The sequence below is a fragment of the Eublepharis macularius genome, chromosome 2 (genome assembly GCF_028583425.1).
Source record: "Eublepharis macularius isolate TG4126 chromosome 2, MPM_Emac_v1.0, whole genome shotgun sequence".
NCBI lineage: Eukaryota > Metazoa > Chordata > Lepidosauria > Squamata > Eublepharidae > Eublepharis > Eublepharis macularius.
The window spans coordinates 148,501,163-148,515,681 of NC_072791.1; the positions used below are offsets into that span (position 1 = coordinate 148,501,163).

The following is a 14,519-nucleotide window of genomic DNA, read 5'->3' on the forward strand; positions in this document are numbered from 1 at the left end:
GCCTTGGTGGGGGGTGGGAGGAAGGGTGGGAGAAGGGCCCCAGAGGGTTGGGGGGCATTTTGCATGCAAAATGCCACCCCTGGCAAGACAAGCCTCCCCCAACTGTCAGTGGTAGAGAAAAGAGCACCTACTTGGGGAGGCCATAAAATGCCCCCCCCAAGTGGGAGCAGTCTGAGCCTTGGTGGGGGTGGGAGGAGGGGTGGGAGAAGGGCCCCAGAGGGTTGGGGGGCATTTTGCATGCAAAATGCCACCCCTGGCAAGACAAGCCTCCCCCAGCTGTCAGTGGTAGAGATTAGAGCACCTACTTGGGGAGGCCATGAAATGGCCCCCCCAAGTGGGAGCAGTCTGAGCCTTGGTGGGGGGTGGGAGGAGGGGTGGGAGAAGGGCCCCTGAGGGCTGGGGGGCATTTTGCATGCAAAATGCCACCCCTGGCAAGACAAGCCTCCCCCAGCTGTCAGTGGTAGAGATGAGAGCAGAGCACCTACTTGGGGAGGCCATGAAATGCCCCCCCCACAAGTGGGAGCAGGCTGAGCCTTGGTGGGGGGTGGGAGGAAGGGTGGGAGAAGGGCCCCAGAGGGTTGGGGGGCATTTTGCATGCAAAATGCCACCCCTGGCAAGACAAGCCTCCCCCAACTGTCAGTGGTAGAGAAAAGAGCACCTACTTGGGGAGGCCATAAAATGCCCCCCCCAAGTGGGAGCAGTCTGAGCCTTGGTGGGGGTGGGAGGAGGGGTGGGAGAAGGGCCCCAGAGGGTTGGGGGGCATTTTGCATGCAAAATGCCACCCCTGGCAAGACAAGCCTCCCCCAGCTGTCAGTGGTAGAGATTAGAGCACCTACTTGGGGAGGCCATGAAATGGCCCCCCCCAAGTGGGAGCAGTCTGAGCCTTGGTGGGGGGTGGGAGGAGGGGTGGGAGAAGGGCCCCTGAGGGCTGGGGGGCATTTTGCATGCAAAATGCCACCCCTGGCAAGACAAGCCTCCCCCAGCTGTCAGTGGTAGAGATGAGAGCAGAGCACCTACTTGGGGAGGCCATGAAATGCCCCCCCCACAAGTGGGAGCAGGCTGAGCCTTGGTGGGGGGTGGGAGGAAGGGTGGGAGAAGGGCCCCTGAGGGTAAGGGGGCATTTTGCATGCAAAATGCCACCCCTGGCAAAGGAAGCCTGCTTCTTCATTTTTTCCCCATAGGAAATAATGAAGAAGATGAGCAGCAGCATGCTAACAATATGCTGCTCCTTCGCTTTCTTATGGGAGGATAGGGGGACCTGCTTTGGGGGGCGATAACATGGCCCCCCAAAGTCCAATCGGTCTGAAACTTGGGGGTTTTTTAGAGAGGGGTTAGAGGAAGGTCCCCACCAATTTTGGGCTGATTCAGTGGGAAAATGCCTCCCCTAGACGCCCAGGAAGACGGAGGCATTTTCCCATTGAAAAAGCCCAAAGCCCAAAGCCGAAAGAAAGCCGAAACAAAGCCGAAAGCCGAAACGGCTGGCCGTTTCGGCTTTCGGCTTATTCGAAAGAGATTCTTCTTTCGGCTTTCGGCTTTAGCCGAAAGTTTTTGGCTTGCACACCCGTAGTCCCTTGTCCAAATTATAAATGTTACTAAATGTTTGAACATAACAATATAAGAACCTAAGAAGAGCCTGGTCGGATCTGATGAGTTCATGAAAGCTGTTTCAAACCCTTAGCCATCTTTGTTCCCCTCTTCTGCACTTTTCCCAGCTTAGCATTAACTTTAAAGATACAAGGACCAGAACTGTATATATATATATATGCCAAGTGAGGCTATGCCATAGATATATACAAGAGCATTACAATACTGGACATTTTATTTACATTCCCCTTCCTAATAATCCCTAACATGGAGATTGCCTTTTTGAGTTGATAGTTGCAAGTATTCAGTAATGAAAATCATGGCAGGATCTAATGGAAATGTTGTCCATATATACCTGTCTCTGCTGTAGTCACCAATGCTCCCTTCTTTTCTCATCATGTCTATGCAAAAGCACAGACACATAGCTGATTTCAGCATATGCTTGCCATTCCCCTGCCGGGGGTGGGGGATCCCCTGCTCCCACGTCCCCCCCACTCCCACTTACCTGGCCAGCAGGGGGGCATGCCCCCTGGGGCACCCGCCCACAGCATGGATGCATTCCCGGGCAGCGTGGCATGCCCCCACGCCATGCCTCGGCACACTCCCACACCCCGCAACAGGCCAATTTCAGGCCGAATCGGGCCTGTGGGGGTGATTCGGCCCTTTTGAGAGAACATACGTGCTCCCGGGCCTCCCTTTGGCCCACGTGATGGCGTCACTTCTCAGAAGTGACATCATCACGCACACCGAGAGCACGTGTGCATGACAGAGAACTCAGAAGCGGGCGCAGGGTAAGTGCCAATGTCCCAGTCTCCCACCGGGCGACTTAAGGAACCTGGCAACCCTATTTCAGCACCCCCTAAAGCTCTGACCTCTCCCCCCTTTCACCTCCCCTTTCCTTTCCCTACCAAGACATACAGCATGGCTCTGATTGGAAAAGGGGAAAAAAAGCATTTAAAGGGCTGAAGGTGGGGGGGAATGTACAATTTAGCTGCACCAGTTTGAATGCAGCCCTATAATGACTATGGATGTTCCACCTGCAGCTACTTAGCAGTTTCCCCTTTCAGACAGATTAAAGTAAGTTTATTTTTTATTTGGCTTAAAAAGGAAAAATATGAGACACAGACAAGCCCAAATTGGGCCTGATGTCTGCATGCTCCCCAAGCTGTGGGGGGGGGGGGTGTCCACTGCACATTCAGGGGGAAAAACACCATGTTGAAGTTGCCTGAGCCTCCATTTTTATTTATTTATTTATTTTATTTATAGTTCACTTTTCTCACTGACACTGAAGATGGATTACAAATATATTTTAAAAATTATCAGACAGCATAAGGCAGTTGAACTCCGATTACAGAACTGGAAAACAACGTAAATAAGCAAACAAACAAAGCCCCATCTAAGGCATGGTGGGTAGTGTTGGAAATTGCAATGTCTGGTGTACTGCAGCAGCAAGAAGGGAAGAAGTGCCTTCTATGCAGGGGGAAGCAAGGATCACTTAGTTAGGACAGTGAGAGCAGCATCTCTCTTGTTTCCTGGGGGTCGTTTCCTTGTTTTGTCTCCTATTGGGCTAAACAGGGCAATATCCTGCTGCTTCTCTCTCCTGCCTTATTCACTCTTCTACAAGATGTAGTCAGATAGCAAGGATTCTATCTCTATCTCTCCTCCTTCACTCTCAAGTATGTATTTCCTAAATAAACCTTTTGCCTCTTTAATCAGCACAGCGTAACTTCTCTGCTCTGTTTACACTCCGCTAACAGGTAGAAAGCAATGTCTAAAAGCAAGGTAACACATACAATAAGTGCTGCACTAGACTACAATCCTATTCCCTTATAGAAATGACCAACATCTCAACAAAATGGCATGAACCACAGTATCAAAGGCTGCTGATAAGTCCAGTAAGATCAACAAAGAGGCAAGGCCTTGTCTCTAAGGTCACCAGTGCCTTTTCTGGTCCATAGCCCAGCCTGAAGCCATACTGAAAAGCCAGCAGATATCCAAGATGACCTGGAGTTGTTCTGCTACTGCTCTCTCAATCATCTTGGTCAGGATAGGCAAATTATAGATATTTGGGCAATAATTGGCCACTTCACTAGTGACTTTAAAAAAAAATAGTGGACAGAAGACTGTCTGCATAGACAGTCTTAGGTGCCCTGTATTGACTCTCATCCCCCATCCCTGGTGGCTTTCCTGGCTACTCAGGTCCCCTAGGAACCTCCAAGAGCTGTGGTCATTAATTTTGAAGCTCTCAGGCTTCCTGGGTTCTTTTGAGTGTGTGTACCTCTTTAGCAAGCAACACTGGATGCAGGCTGGTAGAATATATATTTGGAGTTTATTACAGAAAGAACATAGGAATGTATGCAAGGCAGAAACTGGTCATGAAAGCGTTTAGGCAAGGCAGAAAACAAATAATAGCTTGCTGATCTGAATATGTTCTAACTGGCTAAAATACTACTGGCTAGCTAACTGACTAAGCATTCTCTGAGTTAGTTCCAAGGCTGGTTGGTCTTAGCAAAGTCCATTTATGCCAGTTCACTCTAGGAATCCTGGATAGGGGTGTGCAAGGCCTGCCTGTTTCATTAAACCTGATTCGGTTTTAAGTGAATCAGGAAACCGTTTCGGTATTCAGGGAATACCGAAACAGCAAGCCAATTCGGTATTCGCATTTCGGCTTGATTCGGCCATTGTTTTCAATGAGAAAACATTCTCCCAGCTTTCCGGAAGTCTGGGGGCGGGTATTTTCTGTCCAAATCACACCAAACTTGATGGAGACCTTCTCCCAACTCTCCTCTAACTACCCTCCAAGGTTAAGAAAGATTGGACTTTGGGGGGGCATGTTATGCCCCCCCAAACAAGGTGCCCCCATCCTCCTACACTCTCCATGGTTCTCTATGGGGAAAAACAAGTCATCTTTCTAGGTGGCTTGGGGTGGCATTTTGCAAGCAAAATGCAATCAACTTTCAGGGGACTTGCTCCCACCTGTCCTCCCACCCTCCACCAAGTTTCAGGCAGATTCCACTTTGGGGGGCCATTTTACGGCCTCCCAAAGAAGGTGCCCCTATCCACCTCCACTCCACTATTCCCTATGGGGGAAATAAGACAGGCTTGTCTGGCTAGGGGTGGCATTTTGCATGCAAAATTCCCCCAATCTTCAGGGGCCCATCTCCCACCTGTCCTCCCACCCTCCACCAAGTTTCAGGCAGATTCCACTTTGGGGGGCCATTTTACGGCCTCCCAAAGAAGGTGCCCCTGTCCACCTCCACTCCACTATTCCCTATGGGGGAAATAAGACAGGCTCGTCTGGCTAGGGGTGGCATTTTGCATGCAAAATTCCCCCAACCTTCAGGGGCCCATCTCCCACCTGTCCTCCCACCCTCTACCAAGGCCCAAGCTGATCTCATTTTGGGGGGCCATTTTATGGCCTCCCAAAGATGCTGCTCTTAGCCTCCCCTTTCTCCATTATTTCCTATGGGGGAAATAAGAGAGGCTTGTCTGGCTAGGGGTGGCATTTTGCATGCAACCTTCAGGGGCCCATCTCCTACCAGTCCTACCACCCTCCACCAAGGCCCAAGCTGATCCCACTTTGGGGGGCCATTTTATGCCCCCCAAAGGTGGTTCTCCTGCCACACCACTTTGTCTTTCTACTGTGGGGAAGACTTCCACACCGCAGAAACACATGGGATTGGGGCTGCCAATGGCCACAGCCACAGTCCACCTGCACCCAAACTGCCAAATACCACACACACCCTCCCTAAAACCTAACCTCCCCTGTCCTGTGGCCAGCAACTTTCTATTGATTCCTGTTATGGGAAAATCTCCCACAGCAGGAACCCACGGAATGTGGCATCTATGGCCACAGGAACAGTCCCCCTTTTAAATCTCCCCCCCACAGCCCCACACTGACCCAAAGAAACCCTCCCCAACATTCCCACACTGGCCACTACCCCAGGAGCAGGCTGGCCAGCCATCCCCCATTGTTCCCTGTGATGGGAACTTTTAAACTCTCTTTCCCTGGGCAATTATGCACAGCCCAGGGGTGCCTCAATGGTGGGCACACTCCTGAGTGCGAGCTTGTCCCTGTGAAAGAGCACCTGAACCACAGACACCCTCCCCCAAATTCCCCCACCACCTACAAAGATGGCTGGCCAGCCAGCCCCATTGTTCCCTATGATGGGAACCAACTGCACAACAAAGAATAAAACACAAACACACACTGAATAAAGTTTTTTAAAAAATATTTTCTCACTTTCAAAGTACAAGTAGGCAAAGCATGGTGACTCATTACACCAGCAGTCCCCCACACAGAAAAATAACACAACTCACTTCACATTAAAGAATCACAAAAACACAATTCCTGACAAAAACATTTTATTTCTTGAACAGCTTTAAGTTGCACAGCAGGGGGGCACACCAAAGGGTATGCCAGCAGTATCTTACAAAAAAAATAACACAACTCACTTCACATTAAAGAATCACCCAAACTCAATTGCTGTCAAAAACACTTTATTTCTTTAACAGCTATATGTTACACAGCAGGGGGGCACACCAAAGGGCATTCCAGCATTCCCCTACACAAAAATAACACATCTCACTTCACATTAAAGAATCACAAAAACACAATTCCTGTCAAAAACACTTTATTTCTTGAACAGCTTTAGGTTACACAGTAGGAGGGCACAACAGGGCATAAAAGCAGTCTACTACACAAAAATAACACAACTTGCTTCACATCAGAGAATCGCCCAAACACAATTGCTGTCAAAAACGGTGATGTGAGTTGTGTTATTTTGTGTAGTAGACTGCTTTCATGCCCTGTTGTGCCCTCCTACTGTGTAACCTAAAGCAGTTAAAGAAATAAAGTGTTTTTGTCAGGAATTGTGTTTTTGTGATTCTCTGATGTTAAGTGAGATGTGTTATTTTTCTGTGTGGGGAACTGCTGGTGTAATGTGTCACAATGCTTTGCCTACTTGTACTTGGAAAGTGAGAAAATATTGCATGTCTGTCAAGCGTTGGGACACACAATGTTAACCAGAAAGCTTAACTTTGAAAGACAGAGCCGGTGGAGATTGCTCTGGAAGGGATGGATTCTCTCACAGCCCTCCACCGCCTCTGGCGTGCTAGACTGACTCCCCTTCCAGAGCTCTTACCTTGCCATCCTTGCTGCTTAAAACTTTGTATTAACTGAGACTCAGCAGGGCAAAGGCTCTGGAAGGGGAGATGCCAAAAGTGGTAGAAGACTGTGAGATAATCCGTCCCCTCCAGAGCGATCTCTATCTTTTAAAGCTATGCTTCCTGGCTATCATTGTGTCTCCCAACATGTGAAGAACACGTGTCAAAAGTATTGTGTAGAGAGACTCTGTGATATATGGGGTCATCAATAATAAACTCTATGGGCTCAAATTGTATTGCACGCAACTATTTTGTGGCAATTAAAACTTCAGGTCTGCTGAGAAGGGATACTGATTATTCCCTGGAGGTAAATGCGCTAGATCCCACGTGTCATAAACCAAAGAGATCAAACTGGTTCACTCTGGAGATTTCATGGAGGTGTAATACTGGTAAGATATGCTTGTTCATCCAAAGATGTATAGTAGTTCACAGACTGTAGGATATATCTATTCTCAGGCAGGTAATGATAATTTAGATTAGGCTATGTTACTTTGCTACTTTCATGAGAACATCAACTGCCTAATTTAATCCACAGTACAACAAATTTCTCATTTTAGTAGTTTAGAGGGAAAAGAAGAAACCCACACAACAACAGCAGAATCTCCAGTTTGCTGTCCTGGGGTGAGTTACAAATTTTGAAATATTTTGAGGTTCTTTGGCAATCTAATCCTTCCAGTTTCTGGAGCACCATAGTATGTACAGGGAAGCTGAGAGATTAGAAGGATTGAACCTCCTTTTTCACAAGATCTTCTGATCGGCATCTGTTTATTTTCATATTGGTTTAATGCCAACAAATCCCTTTCACTAAGTCTGCAGAAAAGGATGTTTTGGCTCTTTGTCTCTTTTTTCCAGAACGTAATTATCCTGGCCTGGTGAGCCATTTATAGCTTATTTTTTAAAACATTATGCAACAGTGCAAACCAGTACATTTTGACCCAGCAGTAGCTTTTGGAGGAACCTGGTATAGTTGAGAGGGTTGTTAGATTTTTTGCTTTATGTGGTATATGAAATATGGTGGTGGCTGTGATAGTATTGTGTAACATTGTGCTGTCTGACCATCATGATTAACCTCTTATTGTGAGACACCTCGTAGGCCAGTGGCTCCCAGCGTTTTTGGCAAGGTGACTCCACAAGTCCACATTTCATTGGTATGGTGATTCACTTTAAAAAGTCAATACACAATGCATGAATAAATCAATAAACTGCAAATGCCTGGGACCCACTTTCATAGGCTTTGCAACCCTCTTCTGGGTTGGGAGGGACCCACAGGCTGGGAAACATTATTATAGGCACCAGTGCCTGAGTGTGAGTGAATGGGAACTAGGTAGATAGGATGTAAAATAAATCAATGTGTTTTACAGTAAACATACAAGAAGATCTTGTCATTGGGGACAGATACTGTTAATTTTTTTCTGGGGAATATAGCACAGAACCACATTTTCACTCCCCCTTGCAGCTTATTGAAGGAAGGGGATGACTGAGCAGTGCTAGGGTTGCTGGGTTCCCTTACCCTCCTGGTGGGAGGGGGGACCTGGCACTTAACCTTGCTTGATCTTCTCTCGCACGCATCCAAAAGTGACATTATCACACCTGGTTGTGGGCATGCTCCCATGTTTCACAGATGCTGTGAGCATGGGAGCATGCCTGCCACCAGGGGCATAACATCATTCAAGGAAATGATGTCATCGCACCTGCTGGGAGCACACCCACTGTAAGCTTGCCTGGGAGGTCTTTTGCCTCCCAAATAATTCCACAGGCCTTTCTCTCCCCCTCGCCACTGGCCAGGTAAGTGGCAATGGAGGGCAGAGGCTGGGAGCAGGGAATCCCCCACTCCCACCAGAGGTCTGGCAGCCCTAGAGCAGTGCAGAAGTATCCCACTGTAGAAGCTACTCGCTGTTGCTTTTTGGAGCCTGTCATAGCCCAGTAGTAAAGAGTCCAGTAGCACCTTTAAGACTAACCAACTTTATTGTAGCATAAGCTTTCGAGAACCACAGTTCTCCTTGTCAGATGCATCTGATGAAGAGAGCTGTGGTTCTTGAAACCTTATGCTACAATAAAGTTGGTTAGTCTTAAAGGTGCTACTGGACTCTTTTTTAATTTGCTACTACAGACTAACATGGCTAACTCCTCTGGATCTATGTCATAGCCCAGGACACCTATTGCTGGGGAGCCACAGCCCTAAGGAAGGCAGCTGCCCAGTTGGAGAGGTGAGAGAGGAGCCACTGGGGTTGATAAGAGCAAGGCAGCAGCAGCCAAGAGAAAGATCTACCTCTACTAGCTCTTTATGGAGTAATAGCCTCTTCTGCGGTAAAGGCCTCTGTGAGACACAGGGCTGCTCAGGAATAGCACAGGAAAGGAGGAATGTGGCACAGCCGGCGGAAGAAGGATAAAAGGATCCTACTGAAGGAGGTGAAGGAGACTGCTGAGGGGAATTTGGGAAGTTGCTATGGACGGTCAGGCTGAGAGTTTTTGCAGGCCAGCAAACATCTTGCCTTCAGGTAACTTGGAAGGTGACATTCCTGGCCCAGAGGGAGACCAGAAGGATCTTTTCCAACCTAACCCAGGCAGATTGTCTCCCCGATACCCCCAGCTTAACCCTTCAGAAAGGGTGCGGTGTCCAAGACAGGAGTTTAAGGAGCTGCAGGACCTTGGTGTGAGTAGGTGGAGGTGATGAGGGATGAACTGGCCAGGCCACAAAGTGGAGGTTAACTGCTAAAACTAGCATTGTAAAAGAGCCAAGCACTGGTCGCCCTTTGGATGGTAAATCTGTGAGTCTGAAAAGGTCTAAAAATGTAAAAGCCCATTCCTGAATGTTGCCCTCAGGGAAGCTATAGGCTGCTGCCGCCATGCCAGTTCTAAAGAATTTGTGGAGTTTAAAAAATGTAATCAGTCAAAGCATGACCTGACCATGTCTTTCACAGGATACTCCTTAAAGCCCAATGCAGTAAAAAAAATATAATAGCCTGTCAGCATGCAATAAACAGGGAAGATGCTGGCTTCAAACAACAGATGGCTATCACCATTGCACCCTGCTAGCGAACTTCATGAAGCATCTGGCTGGGCATTAATAGAAACGATTGCTGGACTAGCAACACCTTGCTGTGAACTAGCAAGGCAATGTTTTCACTCATGAGGCTTACGCTGCCTTTGAGCTGCTCTTCCACTCTTTCTGCTAGTGCCTGATCCTTGTTCATGTAGATGGCAAAGCAGGAATGCAAATGCACCTTCTGGTCAACACTGGTGGCATGAGCAGCTCCTAAAAATCTCATCTGTGAAAGTCAGTAGAAGAGAAGCCTGGAGAAGCCCTTTGCAGTTCCACCTAAACACCTACTGGCTTAAGTAAGGATGAAATGGATAAATTATTACCAGATGCAAAAACTGGATGAGCAGGCATACCATGAACAGACCTAACCCTCTTTCATATTCCCTTCCTCTTTTTGAAAGTAAAACCCTATCCCTCCTGAATAACTGAGGGAAGAGAAAGGCCATCTTTCTAAAAGAATAATATGAGGGACTTCCCTTGCCGTGTTGCCAGGCTGCACTGCAGGAGCAAGAAAGGGAGGCTAGTCTGGATGTGAAATTATGAAGTAGTAGTAGTAGTAGTAGTAGTAGTAGTAGTAGTAGTAGCAGCAGTAACAACAACAACAACAACAGATTTCTACACAACCCATCAGGACTAGAGATGGGCACGAACCACAAAAAACACAAACCATGAGGTTCGTGGTTTATGGATTTTCATGAACCAGGAACCATGAACAGGCTCGAACTGGGGCTAGTTTACGAACCAGTTCGTGGTTAGTGGGGTTTGAATGCCCCTTTCCAGCTGATTATCAGCAGCAGGGAAAGGGGCATTTGACAGTTTAAAGGGCCCTTTCCTGCCTTGCAAGTGGCAGGTCCCTTTAAACTATCAGCTAGCAGGCGGCAAGGGGGATCCCCTCTTGCCGCCTGCCAGCTGATAGTTTAAAGGGACCTGCTGCTTGCAAGCGGCAGGGCCCTTTAAACTGCCCAGCCCCTAGCCCCAGCCCCACACTTATCTTGCCCTGTGGGCCTGCGGCATCCTCCCCCTCCTGCTAGGGGCGGGAAGGCTGTGTTTGGCCTCTTCCGCTGCTGCATGGGCCCACAGGGTGGTGGAGGAGGCTGAAAATGGCATTCTTGCCCCTCAAATGATGGCCACAGTGGCCATTTGAGGGGCAGGAAGGCCATTTTGGCTTCCTCTACCACCAAAAATGGCCTCCTTGCCCCTCAAGTGGCAGCTGTGGGGTGGGGAGGCTGTTTTTGGCCTCCACCACCACCCTGTGGGTCTGCACAGTGGTGGAAGAAACCGAAAACAGCCTCCCCGCCCCTCAAATAGCCACAGTGTCGGCCATTTGAGGGGCAGGGAGGCCGTTTTTGGCAGCGGAGGAAGCTGAAATCGGCTTTCTCGCCCCTCAAATGGCCACCACAGCAGCCATTTGAGGGGTGGGAAGGCCATTTTTGGCCTCCTCCACCACCCTGCGGGCCCAAAATGGCCTTCCCACCACCCGTGGGAGGAGGGGGAGGACACCGTGGGCCTACAGGGCAAGGTAAGTGTGGGGCTGGGGCTGGGGCCTGGTGGTGGGGGCTGGGGGCTGGGGTTTGGGCAGTTTATAGCCCCCCCCGGCTTGCAAGCAGCAGGTCCCTTTAAACTATCAGTTGGCAGGTGGCAAGGGGGGATCCCCCCCTGCTGCCTGCCAGCTGATAGTTTAAAGGGACTTGCCGCTTGCGAGCTGCAAGAAAAGTTTATATGGCCATTTCCCTGGGGAAATGGCCATTTAAACTGCCCCTTTACAACCCAAACGAACCAGTACACCAGTTTGTGGAAGTTTGTGGAAATGAGCTTCCACAAACCACAGGTTCGTGAACCATGAACCAGCTTGGTCCGTGCGTTTTTTTGGGTCGTAATTCGATTTGTGCCCATCTCTAATCAGGACAATTTAACATCCACTCAGAGCAGTTTACAAAGTGCGTTATTATTATCCTCATGACAATTATCCTGTGAGATGGATGGGGTTGAGAGAACTCCAGGAAGCTGTGACTGACCCAAGGTCACCCAGCTGGCTTCAAGTGGAGGAGTGGGGAATCAAACCCAGTTCTCCAGATTAGAGTCCTGCCGTTCTTAACCACTACACCAAACTGGCTCTTATATAGCCAATATAAGTTTTACATTTACCTTATAGATGTGTTAATAACAAAACAATTTAACTGCCAGTGTATAAAATTCCATGAAGGCTGGCAAAACTGATTTTTCCACAAGGAGAGCCCAGGCTACCAACGTTTTATGAGTACACAGTGATTTTCTCCAAAAAAACATTCCCCCTTTGATGGTCATGTTTCTGTTTTAAATCCCCTCCCTACCCAGCTTTAGCAGATGTTGTTATAATTTATGTGTTTCTAGTTTCCTCTGAACCTTGGGGGCTAGAAATCTATATTAAAGAAATTCTAGGGCTTTCATATTAAAAAAACCATATTTCTGTAAGAGGGTGGGGTATCCCTAACTCCCATTAGGAGCAAGGCTGTGCCACTGTTGAGGACAACTGCTTGTCCTGCTAGGTGGTAGCATTTTTGCCATGATGGGAACTCCGTTGGCCACTCATCGAGGGGCCAGGAAGACAGACATGGCCCAGCAAAGTCATAGGGATCAGGAGAGAACTTACGGGGTTAAAACAAGGAAAGAATGAGTTAAAATAAGGATAGTGAATCTGGATCAACCAACCAATCAGCTCTCTAGCTCTTAGGGGAAGCCCACCAGAGCCAGGAAGCTGTGGGTAGAGCTGCCTCCTCTGTAGGCTGGGCTTTAAAAGTCAGAGACAGCAGCTCCTACCAGTGGAGGAGCTACTGGCATGAAAAGAGGATAGGAGAGTGAACACTCAAGTAACTCCTCTTTTTCCATAGCTGAGGCAAGCAGCCTACTATACAAGGCATTGGGCTGGTGGATGGGAGCTTGAATGTGGAAAAGAACCTCTCCCCTCCCACCCAGAGACATACTGGATATGTGGATGCAGGGTTTGGTACCAGGGGTTGCAAGGAGGGGGCCTGATGTTGTTCCTGTGGCCTCCTTGACAACAATCAGAATCAAGATAAAGGGATTTTCTGACTTTTTGTCTTTAAAAACATCCTAAATGTTGTGATTCTGCATTCTAAGTCTTAGATTTGGTTTCCTACCTTAAAAATCTAATAGTTCTACACATATTCTTAATTTCATTATGTTTTTTAAAATGCTATTTGATACAAATTTCTGTCACATTTTGGCTTTCTACCTGCTCTCCCTCCTTATTTTGTTTTTCTTGTGACTTGATCACATTCCTGAAGAAAATGTCTACAATTAATGGAAGCTGGAAATAAGTCTCAAAGAAGTTTTTCCACTTTCGACTTTTTCTTTTAATAACTACTCATGCTTACTTTCTATATTTTGAACTTTCTGGATTAATCTTTCATTGGTTTTTTTTAAACTTTGGAAATAAAATTCTTAATGCGTTGTTTCTGATCTATATTGACAGATGAAATGAATCTGACACTTCCAAATCACAGCAACCAATCCATTGCCTCCGAGTTCATCTTCCAGGCATTCTCCACCATTCCTGAGATACAACGTCTTCTCTTCACATTCTTCCTTCTACTCTATCTCACAATTATCTTTGGCAATGTGTCCATCATCTGGGTGGTCTACACTGAACAGTCCCTCCACACCCCCATGTATTTCTTCTTGGGCAACCTCTCTTTTCTAGAGATCTGTTATACCACTGTGGTAGTACCCCAAATGCTGGCCAGTGTTTTAGATGTCCACAAAGCAATCCCTGTTGCAAATTGTGCCCTTCAGATGTTCTTCTTTACATCATTAGGTGGCACAGATTGTTTCATGTTGGCTGTAATGGCATATGACCGTTATGTGGCCATCTGTCATCCACTTCGCTACAACCTGATCATGACTTGGAAGATGTGTGCATGGTTGGTTGTTGGCTGTCTAGGACTTTCTCTCATGCTGTGCCTAGAGCTGACTGTTATGATCTTCACCTTGCCATTTTGTGGTCACCAGCCACGAATCAACCATTTCCTGTGTGATGTGCCTCCTGTGTTGCGGTTGGCATGTGCCGACACTCATGTTCATCAGACTGTGTTATACAGTGTTGGTATCATGGTGCTAGCTGTCCCCTTCCTTCTGATAAGTGTCTCCTACATCTACATTGTGGCTGCCATCCTGCGGATCCATTCTACTTCTGGGCGACACCAGGCCTTCTCCACTTGTTCTTCCCACTTGACAGTAGTAATTCTCCAGTACGGCTGTTGCAGTCTTGTTTACCTGCGTCCCAAGTCAAGTTCTTCAGAAGATGAGGACCGAAAACTTGCTCTTATATACACTTTTGTTACTCCGTTGCTGAACCCCCTCATTTACAGCTTGAGGAACAAAGATGTCAAGCAGGCTCTGAAGAAAGCCATGAGGAGGACTGCTGAATCCTAGCCATATTAAGAACTGATTTCCACATTCTTTAGAACTTGAGTTCCAAGTGGTGGTGGATGTCTGATAACTCTAGTGCATATAATTTATTTAGAAATTGAATATGCCACTTTTCCAGAACCTTGCTCAAGGCAGCTTACAATAAACAGTAAAACAAAACCATTACATGTAGTTTTTAGAGTGTGTTGTGTTGGAATAGGCGACTCAGCCTGCCTTTGGACACTGGGGGGTGCTGCATATCTCTTTGAATGTAATGTATAAGTCTAGCAATCTGCCACTCTCTTGTCTAAGGTGGGAA

The 14,519-nt window shown here is 47.6% G+C and overlaps 1 protein-coding gene across 1 annotated transcript; it reads left to right on the forward strand.

Annotated features, from left to right (window-relative positions):
• Positions 1–7,761: 7,761 nt before the first annotated feature.
• Positions 7,762–14,224, forward strand: LOC129323495 (olfactory receptor 10Q1-like). The gene is made up of 2 exons (XM_054970032.1): positions 7,762–7,784; positions 13,297–14,224. The coding sequence occupies exons 1-2, from the start codon at positions 7,762–7,764 to the stop codon at positions 14,222–14,224; spliced, it is 951 nt and encodes a 316-aa protein (XP_054826007.1).
• Positions 14,225–14,519: the final 295 nt, after the last annotated feature.

What these genes read in the sequence shown, in the direction of transcription:
- LOC129323495 (XM_054970032.1), top strand. Translation starts at nt 7,762, where the DNA reads ATGGTGGTGGCTGTGATAGTATT. An exon ending in GTGGTGGCTGTGATAGTATT is followed by an intron (nt 7,785 to 13,296) that starts GTGTAACATTGT and finishes TCCAAATCACAG; the next exon opens with CAACCAATCCATTGCCTCCG.